General features: G+C 39.4%; 2 protein-coding genes across 2 annotated transcripts; both read right to left on the bottom strand.

Annotated features, from left to right (window-relative positions):
- Window positions 1–261: 261 nt before the first annotated feature.
- LOC133806407 (uncharacterized) lies at window positions 262–12,340 on the bottom strand. Its single transcript, XM_062244514.1, has 5 exons — window positions 11,722–12,340; window positions 11,104–11,580; window positions 1,656–9,415; window positions 1,170–1,551; window positions 262–1,094 (listed from the first exon to the last, which is right to left on the bottom strand). Exons 1-3 carry the CDS (start codon window positions 12,338–12,340, stop codon window positions 8,436–8,438), a joined length of 2,076 nt encoding a protein of 691 aa, XP_062100498.1. The 3' UTR covers window positions 262–1,094; window positions 1,170–1,551; window positions 1,656–8,435.
- A 1,153-nt stretch (window positions 12,341–13,493) lies between these two features.
- Window positions 13,494–15,757, bottom strand: LOC133803271 (uncharacterized). The gene is made up of 3 exons (XM_062241245.1): window positions 15,508–15,757; window positions 14,258–14,380; window positions 13,494–13,974 (listed from the first exon to the last, which is right to left on the bottom strand). The coding sequence occupies exons 1-3, from the start codon at window positions 15,659–15,661 to the stop codon at window positions 13,757–13,759; spliced, it is 495 nt and encodes a 164-aa protein (XP_062097229.1). The 5' UTR covers window positions 15,662–15,757; the 3' UTR covers window positions 13,494–13,756.
- Window positions 15,758–21,465: the final 5,708 nt, after the last annotated feature.

Below are 21,465 nucleotides of genomic sequence, written 5' to 3'. Positions count from 1 at the left end.
GCTCTGTTGAAATTGTCATAAAGAATTTCTTCAAGAGTTCCATGGCACTAATAAGAGTGACTTGTGGCCTAGGTTGATTTTAACCACTGAACCACGTAAAAGTATTGTGACTTTTTATTTATGGTTTATTATCAAACTTAATCTCTCTAATTGAATTTCTTAATCTTTTATTGACGAAAAACTGCATCAACAAGTATATAAAGAATGAAGCATGCAAGTAAACAACAGCCAAAAAGGAAAAATTTGGAAACTTTTGTGGAGCAACATCAAGCATAAATGCAGAAAGCAAGCAGAAGTTATCATCAATATACAACAAAAAGTGACCAAGTTAAGGGCAATGTTCATACAGATGGGATTACAGTCCAATGTAAAAAATAAAAATAAAGAAAAACAGTGATAAGGAGCCTATACAGGGTTGGTGGATCAGTCATCCATGCCAACGGTGCCCATGTCACTGGCGCCCTCGCTAGTGACACCCTTGCCCATGGCGCCCGCGCCAATAGCCCCCTCGCCAGTGGCCACCTTGCAAACAAGAGCCTCAACAGATGCAACTCCCTTGGCACCAACCTGTTCTGGGGCAGCCCGATCAACACCAACCTCATCAGCAACGTCCATAACGGTGTTCCCTGAGTCCTTGGCAACACTGTCATCTATCTCCCCTTTGCTTGTCTCCTCAGCTAGGTGAGCCCAACAGTATGATGAAATGATGTTGGCAGTTGGCTCACCAATAAACCTGAAGTCAATTCCATGTTTGAAGTGCCAAAGAGAGAACAATATGTTGTTGGTCTTCTCGCTGCTGCTCTTGTGAGTCGCCTCAACATCACGACAGACTTGTCTCCCTTGGCCATGCGAAGCACGTCAATGGATTCATGTTGAATCTTCCATGCCTTGGCATTCTGTTGGGAAGATGTCGCCACTCTGGTAGTGTCCTCATAGGTAGAGTGGACCCTCGCGAGCTCCTGCTCCGAGGCGTCGAGGGCAGTGGGAGAGCTCTTGAGGACAAAAAGGGTGCTCTCAAAATTTGAGCGAGTCTTCAAAAGATCTTCAGCATCCTGCTTAAGCTAGCGATGAAGATTCACAACAGTCAGCACCACCTAAAACACAAAGCAAGTACATTATGAGGACATGATCAATAACATAAAGGAAGGGAGACAAGTCAAAATGGTTACTATAACATTATTCTCCATCGGTTGGCGCGACAAGTCAAAATAAGAGCTAGTGGTTGCTGCGAAGGAGGTGAGGGCCTAATGCTATGGACTACAGCATTCCTCTCACCATGCTAACGCTTGCTAGAAGAGGCGCGGTAGGTGGCAACTCTGAAGAAGTCGGTGCGGAAAAAGGCAATGTGCACGCTGACGCTGCAGGAACAAAGCTCTCTCTAGAAGAAAATCTAATGGAACAGGACTGGAGGGAGCAACAGCTAGAGGTCGGATCCTGACCATCTGGGCTTTCCCGCATGATTGACTCTGGGTCGAAGGTCTTTTTTTTGCGTTCTAGAACCCCCTTGAATGGTCAAGGGCTGAGAAAATAATTCTGATGGGTCCATGGGTCCTGCAATTCAGAAATCAAATAGTCAGACGAGGAAAAAGCAAAATCATGACATCACATAAATAAGCCCAAATAAATAGCTTTGGCAACAAGTGGGCACTAAATACCCAACAAATCTGTGAAAGAAAGCCCACTAGCAGGCACCCTTCCACTCTGAAGAGAATCAAGAGAACTCTAACCAGCCCAGTTCTCCAAGATGGACCCCACTAACACCTCATCCTCTATATCAAGCTTGTGACCACACAGATCAGTGGAGAAGAAAGGCATATACTGTAACGACCCAAAATTACTAATAAGGCTTAAGGGCCTTGATTAGTGTGCCGAGAGGAAACAATTGGAAGTTATGTGAATTAATGGTGAAAATACATGTTTTATGTGATAAGCATGCTTATATGATTATTTGGATATATGTAATGCATAGCTATGTGTATTAGTATGCATGTAGGCCCTGATTAGGTTACAAGGGCATATTTGTAATTTTGGCCCGTTGAGGGCATAAATGTAAATATTTGTGATAAATTGTTGAGACCACATTATTATGTGGATATGTCTGTAGCTTGTGACCCAAGGCGATCCTAGTGAGCGGGTTAGCGGAAAAGTCACGGCGGGAATTTATACCCGGCTCGGGGTGAGTCTGGGGGTATTTCTAGGAATTTAGAGAATATATTGGAGATTATTTGTTATTGAGGAAAATAATTGGTAATTAGATAGGTGTCGGGAGGTAAGTGGTAATTACTAAAGACACTCGAGGAGTTAGCAGGAATTTGGAGTAATGACCAAAATGCCCTTAGAATGATTTAAAGGTTTAGTTATTATTGGGAGGGCAATGTGGTCATTTGGCTTAAAATCAGAGATAAGTATTTAGTCTGCTTTATGACTTAGTGGAAAGTTTAGAATCAAAGGGAAACTGAAAGAAAGGAATAGAAGGAAGAAAGAAGGAAAAACGAAACACCTAAAAGCTTATCCTTTTCTCTCTCTCGATTTACCATTTTCCCATCCATTCTTCTGGAGTTTGAAGCTGAAAATTCATAGGAACTTTAGGCTAAGGCTTCACACTTGGGACCTTGATTAAGCTTGAGGATTCAGCAGGGATTAGTCATCCAATTAAGGTAAGCTTCAAGGTTGTTTTCAGTTTCTGGTTTTTGGTGTTGAAATGGTTTTCTAAGCTGAATTTTGATGAGAATTTTAGGGAATTAAGACTGAAGTTTTGAGAGGTTGAAAGCTAAGAAGGTGTGGAAGATAACCTAGGTCGAAAACCTCCATCAAAGGTAAGCAGTTCTAGCTTCAAAGTCCTGAATTTCTGTTGTTCTACCGAGTTTTGAGCTCAATCATGGTGAATTATTTATCTTGGGGTGCATTTGGTTGATTTTCATATGGTTGGGTCTTATGGGATGTGTTATAGATGTTGGTAGGCTTGTTTTGGGATATGGTTGAGGTTTGGAAGGATTTTGTAGAGGTTTGGCTCGGGGAAAATCGAAGGAAGAAAAAAAAACAGAGTTGGTTGTGTTGTGGCTAGCGCTACGGCGCTACAGCAGTAGGCCTTGTGGTCAAAGAGCCTTTTGGCTCTGTTTGTAGCGCTATAGCACCTTCTTTATGCCTGTTTCCAGAAGGGGGTTTTTGGGTTATTTCTTAGGGTTTTTGCCCGGGGGCTCGGTGTTTGATTCCATCACCTTGTTTGGTGGAATTAGGGCTTCCCAAGGGCTCAGGATTGGTGTCGAGGCTAGGTTTTGGAATTGAAGTTTGGTGATGATTATGATTTATGGCTGTGAATAGGTGTACGCTAGGGCTCGGAAGGGATCGTGCTTGAGGGTTGGTTTCATTGATTAAAAGCTAACGGAATCAAAGGTAAGAAAACTGCACCCGGTTATGTGATTATGTTGGGACTAAAAGCTCCCTATATCTGTATGATGTCATAGATGGTATTATGCCATGGGACATGTGATAAACGACCTAAGAGTGCCGGAATCAATATTTGCGCACAGGGCGCGGCTCGGCCACTAGTAGCTGAGGACAGCTTGATATTCACTAAGCTCGGTTTAAGCGGGCCGGAGTCAGTGGGATAAATAGGGGTGCGACCTAAGGGCGTCGACCCTGATTGTTATATGTGAATTGGTTGTTAATGTTAATTGATAAGCTTGGTATGCTGAATGCCTGATTATATGGATGTTTTGGACTATTGAGTATGTGATTACAATGTATGAATTATCTGATTATTTGATTGGTGATTATGCTCTGTTATTGTGTTTTCTAGCTGGGCCTTGGCTAATGGGTGCTACGTGGTGCAGGTAAAGGCAAGGGTAAAGTGGACCAGTCCTGAGTGGGAGAGCTTTGAGGTTGAATGTACATAGTCGGCTAATCGGTCGCCACGGCCGAGTAGTAGTACAGGACGGGAAAAGCCTAAATGTCTGTTTTGCCCTTAGAGTGGCTAGTGGCTGTATTTATATCCTAAGATTTTGTAAACTGTCTTTTAAACGTTATTACTTTTGGGTACCCATGTAAAAGAATGTTTGATTATATGAAATGAAACTTTTGTGACCGAAATCTTTTAACCCTAGTTCAACTTTAGTTTCAGTAACACGTTTCTAACTAAATGATTTGATTAGCAAGTCTTGCACTTTTATAAACACACAGTGTAATGGTCTTGGCATCCAAGGCGTTACATATATGCTAGCTCTGCTACGGTAGGAGTCGAAAGGCCATCCCACTGAGGCGGGAATGAGCAGTACAGCGAGGATCACAAAGACTCCCCCTGCACCTGAGAAGGTCCAGAGGTGCCGACCTCAAAAAGCTTTGAGGCATCATAAAACACCCAAGACAAAGAATGGGCCACGCTAGGAGCTGAAGGACCTCCCACCTCGGGGGTCACCGGTCGCTAGTCGCCGACCACGGCGGGCCCCTCATCACCGGCTTCCACCTCGTCTCCACCATGAGGTTTTGGAACTCCACGACCTACCATGTCACTTCCTGTAAGAATAATGATGGGAAATCCTCTCTCATCAACGTGCTCTAGGGGCGGGAAGGGCTTCGTTGCATTAAGATACTGGTCCGCGCCCAAGAAGCTGCAAAGCTATAGGGTTTGGTCGAAAAGAATGAAGTGTGTGGTCTTGTACTTGGCGGCACTCTAGCATGGAGATGGTTCAAGCAACCCTCGTACTGGGGCCCTGCCGACGAATGAGTAGGGATACTTGCTAAAACAAACACACGCATTAGACTAATGCAAATCAAGTACAGTCAGGTGACTCCCACCGCCCCTGTGAAGGAGCTTGCAGGTCGCCAATGGCAAGGACTCCCCCACAGGACGACGAGAATGATGCCCTAATACTCCTAAGAAGTATTGCAAAGAAAGACGACTGGAATACTTACCAAATTCCCTAAAGGCGTGGTGAGAGGAGCTAATACTCCTCGTGAACAAGTATATGAATGGGTAGTCCCCGGCGTTAGATTTCCCACTGACTACCATGTCCGAGACTCCACTATGGGCGTGAAGGTGATAGAACTCATACTTCTTTCCTCCTGGATTGAATTGGAGCTAATAGAGGAAGAGGATCTCGCGGGGTGTGGGAGACTCCCAACCTAAGATGTGGTACAACATGTGGAGCCCAAGGATGACACAATAAGATTCAGGTGACAGCTGAAACGGTGCCACCTGAAAATAATCGACGATGCTGGACAAATAATCATGGAAGGGAAGGATGCCCCGAGGTCGCAGTGACAGGGGCTCCACGCCTACCAGCCCTCCGGGGGGCAATCTGGACGCTCGCCCAACTTAGGAAGCCGGCACTCATCATCGTCATAAATAATGTGCCACGATCTCATCTGTGCCAGTTGTGCAGTACTCATAATGGAAGGGCGATAGGTGAAATCCCCCTCAATAGATGAAGGCGGCATATAAAGAACCCATCTAACAGTGACAGAAGAACCACCGCAAGAAGAGGATACTAACTCGATGATGGCAGGTCGAGCAACGTTGCGTTTCAGGCGGGCCTTAGCCTAAGGAGGTTGTCTAGGAGACATATAATCAAATGGATACGTGAAATAGACAACATTTAAAGAGTCAGTACAAATGAATTTTAAGAATGGTCCATATTACAATGGATTGGTGAAAAGGGCCCGGCAACAGCGACACTATCTACCAGCAAAGCGCGAGCGAAGTAAACCAACAATGGCACACACGCCACTGTATGAGAAAGTGATGCAATGAGGTTCCGTGTCCCCAAAGGCAAGGCCAGGAAACCTGACACCAAGCAGTACAGACGTAGCCGAGACCACAATGCCCTTCAGCTCGCCAGTGCCCAGCGCTCGCCCCTCGTGCGCATCCAGCACCACTCGTGTGCTCCAGCGCCGAGCCCCTCCTATGTGTCCAGTGCTCGCCCCTTGCGCGAATCCAGTGCCCCCTCGCGAGTACCCCCGCATGCCCCAGCGACCAGCGCCGAGCCCTTCGCATGCACCCATCACTCGCCTAATGTGTGTAGCACCTCTGCCTCCATCAGCCACCCTCGCACGCAGCCCTCGCCTAACACCAAGTTGTTGAGGCCCCTCGTCGCCCAGTGCTTAGTAGCCGAGGACCCCAATCGCCGAGTGCCCAACTACAAAGCGCCCCTCGTCACCGAACGCCGCAGTCACCAAGGGCCCAGGCAATAAGATCCCCTAGTGGCCTAGCACCCCTCACCGCCGAGCCACCGAGATCCCGTGGCCAACAGAGCTTGTTGCCCCAATCAACACCCATGGGAAACCCGAGGCTCGCAAGGGACCTAAGTGGCCCCAATGGCGAAATTGGATCACCCAAAGTACAACTCCTACAAATGTGCCTAGTTCTACCTAGCCCACTCAATTTCTATCATCAATTTTATGGGTCAAGCAAGAAATTGGGAGATCATTAAAGAACACATGCACTCGACCAATGCAAGGCAAACTTCAAACAAAATGCGAAATTAATTGGCAAAGGATCTTACCACAATAAAGAAAGCGCTTGGAGGAGAGGACCCAAAGGCGAGAGACGAGAGCACTTGCTATAGAGGAACCAAAGGGGGGTGGCAAGCTAGAGGAGAGAAATGACCACCTCTTTTGAAACACCAAATGAAAATAGAAAGGCACCACCTTTATAGGCTCTTAGACTAGGCGCTCCGCCACAACATTCCAATGACTGAGTATTTCCCCGTGGAAGAAGAAGGCAGAGGTGGATACTTGATTTATCAAGACACAAAATAAGGAAAGTGAGGGTACAAGTCCCCTCCCTCATCGCCACCTTATAAAAGAAAGAGCCTAGGAGGCTCTCTGCCACCACCTACTGATGCACTATTGGAGCAGGACCCACTCACTTTCGATGGAAAAGGGAAGTACCAAATACTCAAAATAATTCCCAAAAATGGAGAAACCCCAATGACACCAATTACAAGGCAGCGCCCGGGATCCTGTCAACAATCGCCATTCTTCACCCCGCCAACGGCGACCTCAATCATCAAAAGTTAGAAAAAGAGACACGAATCGTATTCTTGATCACGGTCAGATTACGCGAGTACGGGCTGAGCATCCGTCCCATCAACCATCCCAGGCGTCAGGACACCATCTTTCAATGAGTTCTTACACAGTAAAGACAGTACGAGTCCACAGTGATCAGGGATTCATGGTCTATAAATACGAGTTATTTGTGCACCGTTAGAAGTGACAGACTACTATAGGCAAACTGCCCCCTCAACTATGAAAGTCAGGCCCACACCAACGTAGAGTCTGACTTGGGGGCAAATGTTATACCCATATTCAACACTTCCACGAGGCGGCCTACGAAGCGATGATGTGTCAAGACAAAGTCTCGAGACACAACATTCACCACCAGTCGCCGTAAGGAGTGGCCCTCACTACTTCCCCAATACTCAAGAAGAGGCAAGACTCGCAAGTATCAGCCTACTTCTTCCATCGCATGAAGCCAAATGATCCCAGATGGCCACGCCAATACCAATCGAAAAAAGAAAATGGCCCTAGCCAATCGCCCTAGCTAGATGCACAAGTCGGACGAACGCGCACAACAAGGATCTACTAAAGTCGCCATCGGACGTAGCTGATCCCTGAGACCCTCGTCGGTCACCAGTCATCGGTCGTCGGTCACCGAGGTCCCTCCTTCTCAGTGGTGGCCCTCGCCACCCGAGCCTCCTTCCACACCTGATTGCGCCTTCAACACAAGGGTCTGCTAAAGTTGCTATTAGACATATCTAATCCCCGACGTACCTTGTCGGTCACCAATAGTCGGGGTCGCCAGTCGCTGAGGCTCCTTGCTGCTCGTCGATGGCCCTCACCACACGAGCCTCGTTCCGCACCTGAGTGCGCCTTCAACCATTAAATGACTTGTTCACAATTCAAATTGTCTTATAATTTGAGGTCTTATGAACCTCAAAAGTGGATTCTCTTGGCCATCCACAAAGTAATTCCCAAATCTACAACTTTCTGCCTTCATCTTAAATTTGTTGTCTGATGGTTAGAGGCAAGAGAGGATGGGGATCTCAGGGCTGGGCTCATACACTATTAGAAAATAGGTTTTGTTTTTCTTTTATGTTAAATGAATACATCAGTAAAGTGACTTTATATAGCTGGAATGAGCTGTAAACAATTCGCATAGTAAAATAACAACCTGAGTAAGATTAAAAACTAACTTGAGTTACTAAGTAATACAATTATAATACTCCCCCTCAAGATAGGGTGTAAAAATTTTTAACACCTATCTTGGAGAGTAAGTTATGGAAAGCAATAGGGAACAAGGCCTTGGTTAAAAGATCAACAAGATTATCCTTGGAGTTGGCATGTATCATTTTGAGCAGTCCTCTTTGAACATTTTCTCTGACTATGTGACAATCAATGTCTGCATGTTTGGTTCTTTCATGGAAGATGTGATTTTCTTAAATATGTATGGCTGCATTATTGTCACAAAAGAGTAGAGCAGGTGTAGTGTTAGCCATGGCACGATATTCTGCTCCAGCAGATGAACGGGACACAGTTATTTGTTTCTTCGACTTCCAAGACACTAGTGCGTTGCCTAAGAAGACACAATAGCCTGAGATGGATCTCCTAGGGTCAACACAGCTACCCCACTCAGCATCAGCAAAGGCAGTAATTTGAGGAACTGTTGTAGTGTTAGTAGAGGATGGAAAAAAAAGTCCTTGTCCTGGTGTTGCCTTTAGGTAGTGAAGTAAGCAGTGTGCAGCATGTAAGTGAGGTTGTCTCAGATCAACAAGGAATTGGCTGAGTTGATTGACTGCATAGCTAATGTCAGGCATAGTGATGGTGAGGTATATCATTTTTCTAATGAGCCTTCTATAAGTATTGGGGTCATGAACAGGAACACCACAATCCTTGCTGAGTTTGAGGTTTGGTTCCATAGGGGTGGAGGCAGCCTTTGAACCTAAGTACCCTGTATTAGAAAACAATTGAAGAGTGAAAGGTCTTTGTGATACAGAAATTCCATATTTCTTATGACCAATCTCAAGGATTAAGAAAAAATGAATAGGGTCCAAATCTTTTAATTTAAATTTATTATCTTGAATAACAGCTTGTTCATTGTTACTAGTTATAACTATATCATCCACATACACGAGAAGGGCTAAGAAAAAACCTGAGCTATTTCTTATAAAGAGTGTGTGGTCGGAGGATGATTGTTTGAAGCCTTCTTCAAGAAGTGTGTGGCTGAGCTTGGCGTACCATTGTCTGGAAGGTTGTTTGAGACCATAAAGACTCTTGTTGAGTTTGCATACTGCGTTAGGTGGTAGCTCCCCCTTAGTGGAATATCCCTGTGGAAGTTTCATGTAGATGGTTTCATCAAGATGCCCATGGAGGAAGGCGTTGTTGATGTCCATCTGATGCACAACCCAATTATTATGAGCTGCAAGAGCAAGCATTACTTTAAATGTGTTAAACTTAGCAACGGGTGCATAATTATCTAGATAATCAACCCCCGGGTATTTGAGTGTAACCTTTGGTTACTAACCGAGCTTTATACCTATTAATAGTACTATTAGGATTATACTTTACCTTGTATATCCACTTATTACCTACTGGATGAGCACCATTGGGTGGTGAAACAACATCCTAAGTTTTATTATTGGCTTCTAGAGCCGTGAATTCTTGGTGCATGGCTTGCTGCCATTCAGAAATTTGTGAGGCTTTAGAATTGCTGGTTGGTTCAGAAACAATGGTGGAAGTTAAAATGGCAGCTTGGAAAGATGGGGCGCATTTACTATAGACAAGGTAATTGGAAATGTGGTGTGTAGTTGAGGAAGAAGCAGTAGTGTAAGTGCATATATAATTAGATAAGTGTGCAGGTGGGATAATGGTGCGACCTGTTTTGGTAGTAATTGGATGTTTGGTTTGGTGTTGCTGAACCTGTGGAGAATCAGTAACCTTAGTATCATTTTTCCCTGCATTATGATTAGAAAATAAAGAAGGATTGCATGCATATGCTAGACAACCATAGGATTTTAAGTGGTCATAATTTGTCATTTTATTATGTAAAAGCTTAAAAAAAGTGTTACTTTTCAGCAATTTTGAATGGGTGCGGTTGATAAGATATATCGCTGTTTTGACTAAGAAACTCCAATTGACTAAAAGAAGAACTGATTGGAAAGAAAGTGCTCGTGCAACATTTAAAATATGCTGGTGTTTTCGTTCCACAACAGAATTCTGTTGTGGAGTGTCAACACAAGAATGATAGTGTATAATTCCTTTAGTAGCATAAAAAGAAGTGAGATTCAATTCCTTGGCATTGTCAGAACGAATTGCTTTGATATTAGTTCCATATTGAGTATTGATAAAAGTAAAAAAAAAATAGGAATAACTGAACTAACATCAAATTTGGATTTGAGTACAAAAAAATCCAAGTAAATCTCGTGCAATCATCAATAATAATGAGAAAAAATTTGTATCCCTCAATGCTTAGTTGGTGAAATGTTCCCCAAATGTCTAGATGAAGTAAATCAAAAGCATGAGCAGAGAAATTATTATGTGAGATATAAGGGAGTTTCTTATGTTTAGCTAAATGACAAATATGGCAAAAGTTATTGTGAGAAAGTGATTCTGAAAAATGGAGGGTTTTATTGATGTTTTTAGTAACATAGATGGAGGGATGGCCTAGCCGTGAATGCCACTGGAAAGCATCAATTACAGAATTTGAAGAAAAAATGTTTGATGAACCTAAAAAATGAACATTGTCTTGATGAATATAGTAAAGTTTCCAAAACTTCTTAGCAGTCCCAATCTTCAAAGTCTACTCATGTATTGTGCAACAATCAGATTGGAATGTTAAGATGATTGAAATTTGTGCTATAAGAGATTAAACTGAAAGCAAATTAAACTTGAATTGAGGAACAAATAAGACATTGTATAAAGTGATATAAGTGTTAATTTAGACAGTGTCTATATTCCCAAATGTGACAGTGGTGCCATTAGGAAGCAAAACATGTTTAGCAAAAGGTTTCTCGTCAAAAGATTGAAAGCAATTTTTATCAAAGCATATGTGATGACTAGCTCCACTATCAAGAATCCAAGGACTCGAAAATAGTGGGGCTTTGTTACCAGAGAAATTAGAAGCAGCTGCTTGTGAAGATTCCATGGAAGGAGCTGCTTGTTGAAGTTGCTGACTTAGAAGAGAAATCAGTTGTTGAGTGAGTGTTGCTTGAGTAGAAATTCCGGTGTCATTTGAAGAGCCAGAGACTTGCAACGATTGAGGAGGAGGGGCTTTTAAAGAATCAGTTGGTTTTCTCCAATCTTTGTTGGTGTGAGTGTCATTGTTGGTGCGACGATTTCCATACCCCGGTGGAAAACCGTGTAAGAAGAAGCATTTATCCTTCAAATGACCTGGTTTTTTGCAATGAGAACAGGTGGGTCGTAGCTTCTTGTTTGTGGAAGGTAAATTGTTTGTAGAAGTTGATGCTGCAATAAGAATGGGGTTATGGGAGGAAGCAAGTTTTCGTTGGCGCTCCTCTTGTATGATCATGGAAAAGACTTTGGACAGAGACGGAAAAGGGTCAATAAGTAAGATTTGTGCACGAACTGAATGAAAAGAGTCATTAAGGCCAGCAAGAAATTGAAGAACTTGTTCTTAATTATGAAAATCAAGATTGCTGAGTCCAGCGGCACGAGTGCAAAGTTCGTTGATTTCATCCCAGAAGGATTTGAGTTTTACAGAGTAACAGGTGGCCGAGTCATCTCCTTGATGAAAAGCAATGAGGGTTTCTGTGAGTTCAAAAATCCTTGGACCACTCCCTTGATCAAACCGATTATTGAGTACAGACCACATTGCAGAAGCAGTTTCAAGAAACATAATGCGACTTTTGATATCATGAGAAACTGAACGTAAGGCCCAAGACATTACCATCTGATTACAGCGGTGCCAAGAGTGAAAGAGAGGATTTGTTGGTGCTGGTGGAGGGAGAGAAACAGTCAAGAACGCTAATTTTTTCTTTGCCCCAATCGAAATCTTGAAATCACGCCTCCACTGTTGAAAATTATTGTTTGTGAGTGGAAGAGAAGCGGGAAGAAGCCCTGGGTGATCTCCAGTGCCTAAGAAATAAGGATTGTTATCATCTTGGGCAGGTCGATCTGTAGAAAATACGGTTGAAGGTCGAGTCATTGCCGGAATATAGCCATGGCTGACGGAAGAGGACAATGGATGAATTTCTGTTGCTGTTGGACGTGGGAGAGTTTCATCAATTCCGTCTGGTTGTGGCTGTGATGTTGCATCGACGATTGGAGGTGGATTGGGGGAAACATAGTGTATCGGAGCTGTGCTCCTTGTACGTGGTCGAGCCATTAAGAAAAAAAAGGAAGAAGACGATTCTTGGAAGGTTAGTATTGCTTCAATACCATATTAGAAAAGATGCTTTTTGTATTTCTTTTATGTTAAACGAATACATCAGTAAAGTTAACTTATATAGTTGGAATGAGTTGTAAACAACTTGTAAAGTAAAATAACAACCTGAGTAAGATTAAAAACTAACTTGAGTTACTTAGTAATACAATTCTAATATACACAAATTTAGATTATTATTGGATTTTAAGTCTTAGATTTGGAATTTTTTTATGTTTATGAGTTTGAAATGTTAATTTTTTTTGTAATGATTTGGGAATATAGATTTTAGAATTGTTCTTATTATTAAATCTGGCATACAAGAACAAGTTTGTTTGATATTTGCTTTTTGAGTTTTTGGCATACAAGAACAAGTTTTTAACGATAATTATTTAGTTTAGATGATGTTTTAACTTTCTAGTATAATTTTTTTATTTTTTTAAATAATTTCTTATTAGATTTTTTTTAATAATTTTTATTTGATCTTTTAATATATAAATTATTTTTTAAATAAAAAAATAAATTACTTATCCAAATCACATATTGTCATATATAAAGTGTATTTTACTCTATCTTTTAACGTACTTTATCAAAACACACTTTTCTCTAATTTACCTAAATCTTTTACATTACACCATAATCTAATTTACCTAAATCTTTTATATTACACCATAATGATATTTATTTTTAAAAAAATTAAAACATTAATAAAATATTTATAACTCTCTCTACGTATAAAAAGATAAAACTATAAAATAACTCAAATTTACCTCTTATATACATTATAAGACTATTTTCCCCATTTTTTCTCTAAATTTTAGAGAAAGAGGCATTTTACATCAGCCGTTGAGATTGTAAATGTAAAACTTAGTTATTTTTCCAAAAACCCCTTATAAAAAACCACAATTTATAATTGAAAAACAAAAATTAGTATTAATGGGCAAAATTTGATTTTCCTGTCATAAATTTTGTTTTAAGAACTACGTGAATTTGGGTTTCAACGTAATCAAAATAATGGGATTATTAAATCAATTAGTAGTATACTAACTTTTGTTGGCAATTCTTGCATAAAATTGTAACCCAGTAAAGAAATCAATTCATACACCCCGTCAGCACATTCCAGAATGTTTGTATGCTTAATGGGAGGAATACAGAACATTATTTGGTCCCAATAAAATTAAATTGAACAAGGAGAAAAAGAAACAAGGCTAATCTGATCAATAAAAGACAGATGAACTGCTTAAGACCTTGGCCTAAATAGATGCGACTGGCATGTTTTTATGGCCTCAAAAATTATGCTACTGAGAAATCTAGTATAACCGAGGGAGTATGAAGTAAACGAAACAACACCATCTGGAAGAAGGGGAAAAAACAAAAGGACTATTTCTTGGGTTGAGTTTCGGTTATATGCTTAGTAAGAACATAGCAGTCCGGTGGGGAGATGTTTGTATAGTAGTTCTGAATAGTTTCTGTGATTTCAAACCCAAATTTCTTGTAGAAGTTTATGGCATCTTCATTATTTGTCTGCACATGCAAATAAACTTCAGAAATGTTTTGCTTCGAGCAGAGATCAAGAACATGGTTTACAAGCTTTGAACCTGCAAAACCCCCTGAAATTTAGACAAATAAACTGCAAAACTTGCGAAATAAATATTTCTAGCCAAATATCTCAAACTGCTGCTGCTTCCACATCCCATTTATAGTTTTCATCATATATTTAAGCCGCCAATCTACTGATTCACAAGTGGTAAAAGCTTCAAAATATTAAACTATGGCAGGGCTAATTGCATTTTCACTTTATAGCAATCGAGACATGGTTTTAAGGGGAACAAACAATGGGAAAACAACAATAACGGGAAAGAAAAAAAAATGATTTCTTACCAATCCCTATCCCACGATATGCTGCTAAAACACCCAAAGTCATTATGTAAATGCGGACAGCACCACTCTCCTTCTTCTCAAGCCGACAGGCAATAGAACCAGCACATATATCGCTATAATATGCTGAATAAGAGAAGGAAAAAAGTTTTCCAACAAATAGGAATATAACAGTGAGGTAAACACATCCTTTAAATTGGAAATGGATTGGTTGGATGGTAAAGAATAAAAAACCAAAGAAGATAATTTTCTGATGAAGCAACAATTACATGATTGGTTTATAAAAACACAGCTCAACCAAATTGAAAATAAATTACTAAGGCTTGCGATTAAAGCCAAAAAGTTTATTTTAGAAGCAGTGTGTCAACAATACTTTTGAATATAATACACCATTCAAATTGGAAAAGATTAGCAAGAGTATGAAAAACTCCATAAACAAAAAGAAAACTCTTCCAGACGATAAGTTCGGTACATTGTTATAAATACCAATTTTTGAATGCTCATTCCACTAAAATAAAGCTCAAACTAGTATAACAACAAATAGAAAGCTCGGTTCGGGAAAATGGATAATACCAATATAAATACTTGAAAGAAGTTCTAGGACCTTTCAGAATATTAACAGCAAGCATGCGTAAGAGTTTGACATATACCAAAAAAAACATCACAGCAGTTATATGACAATTACGAAACAGGTTGCAATTTACATTACAAACTGCTAGCTACCCGGGACCAAATTAGCTATGAAAGTTTAACACAACTTATTTCCTTCTATGTTGGGGGTAATAAGAATCTTTAGCCACCTATTTTTCACTGATGGAATAAACAACATGGCCTAGAAAGAAAAACGCACTAAAGCCAAAACAATCAACAAAAACATTATATAACGCACGAACAATAGATTTTGTAAAACTCATCACTCTTTTAGAAAAGTAGAGCCCAAAAGAACAATGACGACCATGAAACCACCATTAATTTAAAAAGAAAAAGAACGATAGAGAAGCAGTAAATAAGAAAAAGAGAAACAAAGCCAGTAAGAGTTTTCTATATCCAAACCATACACAAAGGCCTGAAACTCTGTAAGGAATGAGGCATTACAAGAAAACAGTGGAAATTATATCAAAACTCCAAATGAAAGCAAAATCATCGAGTTTTCTGCATATAAAGGCTAAGGAAAATGGCAAGGAAATTATCGTTGAGTGAAATAAACTAAGGGAAACCCATTAATAGAGTAAGATCCAGGCGCGTAATCGAACCTAGCTTGGTAAATTCGCCTGAAGCGAGAGCATCGGCGTAGTATTTGTCGTTGTAGCGAACAGGGAAGAGAGCGGTGTTGAGTTTCTTTAGCTGCATAAGGTTCTTTTCCCTCAATCCATCCAGCGAGATTTGGAGTTCGCGCCCAGCTCCCATGCTGATTTCTAGAGAGAAAAGGAGAGTGCGCAGAGGGTTTTGCAGAGAGCGAGAGAGAGGGGTCGATATGTTTGGACAGTGTATGGGTGAAACAACTTATACGACGGGTTTTGCTACAGGGTGGGAAAACAGTGATGAAAGTGATGTATTCTCAGTTTGGGCTTTGTATTTGGATCTATCGTTTGCGCTTTTTGCTAAGGTAACATGGACCTTTTGTTGCTTCGGGCCTTAAATCAATGGGTTCTAAGCAAAATGACATAATTAGTTTTGATTGAGGAAATTAGGGAAAACATGAGATTTTTAAAAAAAATTTGATAAATATAGCAGCTTTTTTTTCTTAAGTTTTATATGGCATATTTAATTTGTTTATATTTTTCTCATAGTTTTGTAATTTTATTAAAATATGCCACATATACTTAGTAAAAAACTTCGGTATTATTTTTTTTTAATTACCCTTAGGCATATTTTCTTACTGAATTTTATTTTTCATAGGTAAATAATATATATATACATATATATATAAACAATTAATAGTATATTTTAAACTATATACTTTCCTCTATTATATATATACAAATATTATTGTTATAATTATTTTTATAAGTATATACAAATTTGTTGACGCTATTTTTTGCGCAACTGTGGATTTAGAAATTCGACAATAAAGAGACTAGACTTTTAATAAACCGAATAGAAAGAAAGAAAAAAAAAACACACACACACACACAATACTCACACAATTTTACGTGGTTCAGTGGTTAAAATCTACCTAGAAAACAAGTCACTCTTAATTATCTATTTTGGACTTTTGATGAAATTGTTTATGACAATTTCTGCAGAGTTTTGGCATACAGAAATTCGATCCCTTTCTCTGTCCATTCCCCTTGTATTTATAGGAGATCATCATGGACAGTTTTGGGTAACCGTACATTAATATGGTAACTTACAAATTTTGGTAACTTCCCATTTACATAAATACATGATCAGCTATTAATTATATACTTGTTATATTGGGTAATAATACATAATAAAATCTGGGCATTTATTAGACGTATAAGAAATCTCCGAGTCTTTTGGGATCCTTCACTATGCATCATAGTTAGGCTTCCGCGAGCTGAACACACTCCTCGAGCTAAGTGTTGTAGGACCAATGCAAACTAACACGGGTCATGTTCGGAGTTTCACGAGGGCGATCTAGACGATATGTACCTCAAACTAAGTTGTTGGCGTAAGAAGCGATCTGGAAACTCTGGTTGTCCTAGACTTCCAAATAAGCTCCAGCTACTCACTCAAGAGTTAACAAATTACTATTTATATGTATATTTTCTTTATGCGTTTGTCTACCAGCTATACTCCATCCTGAGTAATTCAGCCCGTATTTTTGGGGTACAACATTTGCCCCCAGGTCCCTACTCGTACATGACGTCATGTCTGACAGTCTATGACAAGCACATGAAGAAAATATACATATAAAGAGTATTTTATTAACTCTAGAGTGAGTAGCTTGAGCTTACTTGACAATCTATGACAACCAGAGTTTCCAGATCGCCTCTGTAATGCCCTACTACCTTAGAGTCGTTACCATGTGATTTTAAAATATGTCATTAGCTCGCTAATCGAGGTTTTAGACTGAAAAGTGTGATTAAATTGGAATAAAAACTCATTTACTGAAAAATTAAGTATAAGAGGTTTGGACATCCATTAAAGTTATAAAAGCAATCCATTATATTGTTTGAAAATATATTTATAACTCAAAAGTTAGAGTATAGTCGACCTAAGCGACAAAAGCAAACGTTCACAACATGTCCCTCAAAATAACCCCAGTTGTGGCGGCCAGGTAGGCTAAAACATGTACGAGCTGCTCCATGTCCTCCAACTTGTTAGGATTAATGCCCTAAAAGCATGTAAAGACATTTTACTGGTTTTAAATAAAAGTACAATTTTATTATATTTGAATGTTATAATTATTGTTTGAATTAATTATATAATAATATCAAGAAAATTTCCTATTCATTCACGAGAATATGATCTTGTATTAGTACGAGAGAATTAAGATCATGTATAATGAATAAAATAGTCAGTAACATATTAAAGCAAGAAATCTTTAATGAATGGTTACTAGCACAGTTTGCTAAGCATACGAGATGCAAGTAATCTAAATTCGGATTACTAATGTGGATAGACATCTTAGTAAATGTATTGTATGTAATAGATATTATATATGACAGGACCGATGAGAATTAATTATCTTTATAAACTTGTCGTTTGACGTAAAGATTTAATTCTTGTCATAATAGATGATCATTTGTAGATCAGTCTAAATCCTGAGTATTCGTGAACTCCTGTTTCTGTTTATTGGATCTTTTGATTCACTCGTTAAGGTCTTTTAGAACAATGAGGCTAATGACTTTTTTTTTTTAGATTCAATATCATGGATGGTCGGAACATTAATTACAATATTGGAATCAGTGCTTTCCTAACAGATCTAATATTGGTTCCCTTAAGGGTTGATTCTGGAACTGAATAGTTATTGAGCTCCAATCTATAATTAGATTATAGATTAATTATTCGCTAGTGATTTAATGGTACTTAAGGATCAAGAGATAATTAGAAGGGTAAACAGTAATTTTGACCAGCTTTAATTAACGAACCAATAAATGGAGGACATAACTACATATATTTATTATATCAATGGACTACTAGAGAAAACTATGTAAATATAATTCTATAAATACTTAGAGTGCAATTACATATTTATAGTGGAGTAATCATGGAATTAATAAATAAGATTATTAGATTAAAGAGTTTAATTAATAATCTAGTTTATTGGAGTTTCGTATTATAGGTCCATGGTCCTTAGATCACCTCTGTCCTACACTCTCAAGGGTAAGAGAAATGACTAAATTGCAAAAGAATTAATTTTTTAGGGCAAGGAAATAATTATTTGATAATTATGGGTAATTGATTAATTGTGAATTAATTAATTATTTAACTAAAAACTATATGTTAAAATTAATATTAATCTTGTTTGGATTAATAAAAAGAGAGAAAATAATAAATATCTTATTTATAGTATGATATTTATTTATTTAATTTAAAACTGATATTTTAAGATAAAGTTAATTTTAAATTAACTGATATTTATGTTGTAATAAATATCTTGTCTTAAAAGTTGATTAAATAAACAAATGAGAAAAATAGAGCAACCCTAATAGGGTTGGGCAACACACACTATATAGTACAGTGTGTGACACCTAGTATAAGGGATTTTATCCTTGGGATTTGAATTTTAAATTTAAAATAAATTTGTTTAATCAATTATTTAATTATTCTTTTTAAATATGATTTAAATAGATAATTAAATGAAAATATCTAATCAGTTTTAATTTGAATTATATTTTAATTAAATAAAGATTATTTAATTAGATTAAATATCTTTATAAATCTTATATACGTGATATTCAGAAAAATAATGGATTATCAGAGTCTCTCTCTCTAAAGCGATAGTTTTCTCTACACCTGAAAACTATTCTAAACTTTCTTTCAGTCAAAACTCTATAGATCTCATGTGTTGAGTATATCTAGGGACTCACATAAATCAACCTTTTGAATCCTACGTGCCCACACACGTCCTTGTGTGTTTAAAGATTGGTCTGGAAGATCAGGGTGAGAGATCTCAGAATACTGGATAGGTAGAGAGTTGATTTATACAAAAGACTCAAAAACACTTGATAGGGTACAAAAGGTAATCCCTGATCTATTTGCATGTGATTTAATATTTATATATGTATATGATCCTGGCTGGTATTAATATTTATTATAATGGATCCATATATTCTGCTGCATACCTTTGATTTGATCATTTAATACTGTTGACCCACGATTTAGCCAACTGACACGGAGTCAAAATATGAATGATATAGACGAATATATATAGATAATAACGTAATGACAAAAGTAAAGAAAACACAGTAATTTATAGTGGTTCGGCCCCAGGATCTGGTAATGACCTACGTCCACTTAGAATGATATTGATATGGGATCAAAAGTGTGATCAGAGAACTTGGGTTCAATGAGTTTCAACACTCCTCATAAACAATACAAGTTTACTCAGATAATTTCTATAATCTCTATGATTTCCGGGCTCCCCCCCCCCCCCCCCCCAAAAGTCCCTTCCCATGAGCCATCTCCTCCTATTTATAGGCTCATGGAGGGTTGCCCAATATTGTTACAGATATTATCCCCTGAATCATGGGATATTCAGAAGATTGCATGAGATAAGTTCGGGATTCATAAGATCTTTCCATAAATGTTGCTTTGCCAGCGGAACCACCGACCAGTCTGGTCGTGGTAAAGACAGGTCTGTCCTGCTTCTGGTGTGTCTCCTGGTCGATACTCTAGCAGACGCTCCAGGTGTCAGCCACGTGTCAAGAGATTATTCGCCACGTCACAAATGCTAATTTATTGGATAACATTTGCCCCCCAAAGTTTATTTACCACGAACAGTAAATAAACTTTGAGCGAACGACCCTTCGGTAACCCCTCCTGACGTGTCAGAGCCCTTCGTGCGTTCTTGAAAAAAGCAAACCACTCCTGTCTAATCAAGGCTTTTCAGTTTCCCATAAATAATGTTGACGGCCATTACGTTTCCCCATACTTCGAAAATGGACAACTAATGATCACGCCTTTTGAATACCAAAGACAAACTTATATAAGGTTACATGAGCCACTTCTTTCCTTTTTACGCACGCCACTTCTCTGTCGAAAACCCTAAAAACCAGAGCTTTACTCTCTCCGGCGAACCTTCCTTTGTGCTGTAGGATCAGACGGTGGGCTCATTGACTCCTGAAACTCTCACTTCCATCTTCACGAACATTTTCCTTGGTAAGTTACTTTGAAATTCCACGCTTTTAACCTTTCGTGGTGCATGCTTTTAAATGGTGTACTGTTTGAATCTCTTAGTTTCTGGTTTTTTGAACGCCTGTAGATAAGATGTTTTTGTAGGCAAAGTAGGCTTATGAGTAGGTTTAAAACCTAGGATTAGTGCTTTTTAGGACGTAGGATCGAAGTAGCATTTCGATTTTTTAAACCAGTTAGAAATAATTTTTTCCCGTCGTAAGGGGAGTCGAAAAAGCTTTTCAGGAAAACTTTTCACTTTCACCCTTTGGTCCGTTTTTTAAACTGTTTGCACAGAGAGACTTAGTTAGAATGCTGTTATATAAAGGCTTAGCTTTTATACTCGACCAGCGTTATTCTAAGAATCTCCTAGATTCCTCTGATCTCGCCTCCCCATTCTTCTGTTTGCAGATTTTAATGCCAGATTTGTGGGGAGGTGAGAGACCCATCGACGACGACCTCCTCGCCCAACTGCTCGAGGGAGAAGAACAACCAGCCGATCGCATCCACCAGATACCTTTCTCACGAGCCTCTTCCAGACCGCACCCTTCTCCTTCAATGGCCCGTTCAAAATCCTCTGGCAAGAAAAGGCCCGAATCTGAAAGTAACCCTTCTTCTTCTGCCCAGCCTGATTCGCAGGCGGGGGCTCCCTCGACCAGTGGCCGAGAGAATCTTGTTCCTGACCCCAATATCCAAACTAGGGCTCGTCCTCGTCATCGCAATCCGCCTGATGTCGAGTGGTACACTCCTCCAGCCAGTTCGATGACCCTTCGGATGGTCGCCAACTGCTTCAGAAAATACCCCCTAACTGGGGTAACCATTACACGTCCTACTGCGGAGCAGAGGGCTAATCGTCCAGGAGGAGCAAACAGCGCCTGGTCCCGGTATCACATTGAAGCGGGGGCTTA

This window comes from Humulus lupulus, chromosome X, assembly GCF_963169125.1.
Source record: "Humulus lupulus chromosome X, drHumLupu1.1, whole genome shotgun sequence".
Taxonomy (NCBI): domain Eukaryota; kingdom Viridiplantae; phylum Streptophyta; class Magnoliopsida; order Rosales; family Cannabaceae; genus Humulus; species Humulus lupulus.
This window is presented reverse-complemented; position numbering and strand designations above follow the sequence as displayed.

Bases quoted from the DNA above. Each gene is read 5' to 3' on its own strand.
- LOC133803271 (XM_062241245.1), bottom strand. From the start codon at position 15,661: ATGGGAGCTGGGCGCGAACTCCAAATCTCGCTGGATGGATTGAGGGAA. The intron at 14,381-15,507 runs GTTCGATTACGC...TCTCTTATTCAG, and splicing joins AGGCGAATTTACCAAGCTAG to CATATTATAGCGATATATGT. The intron at 13,975-14,257 runs GTAAGAAATCAT...GGGGTTTTGCAG, and splicing joins ATATCGTGGGATAGGGATTG to GTTCAAAGCTTGTAAACCAT.
- LOC133806407 (XM_062244514.1), bottom strand. From the start codon at position 12,340: ATGGCTCGACCACGTACAAGGAGCACAGCTCCGATACACTATGTTTCC. The intron at 11,581-11,721 runs GTTACTCTGTAA...CTTTTCATTCAG, and splicing joins AGGAGATGACTCGGCCACCT to TTCGTGCACAAATCTTACTT. The intron at 9,416-11,103 runs GTAACAAAGCCC...TTGCTCTTGCAG, and splicing joins AGCTGCTTCTAATTTCTCTG to CTCATAATAATTGGGTTGTG.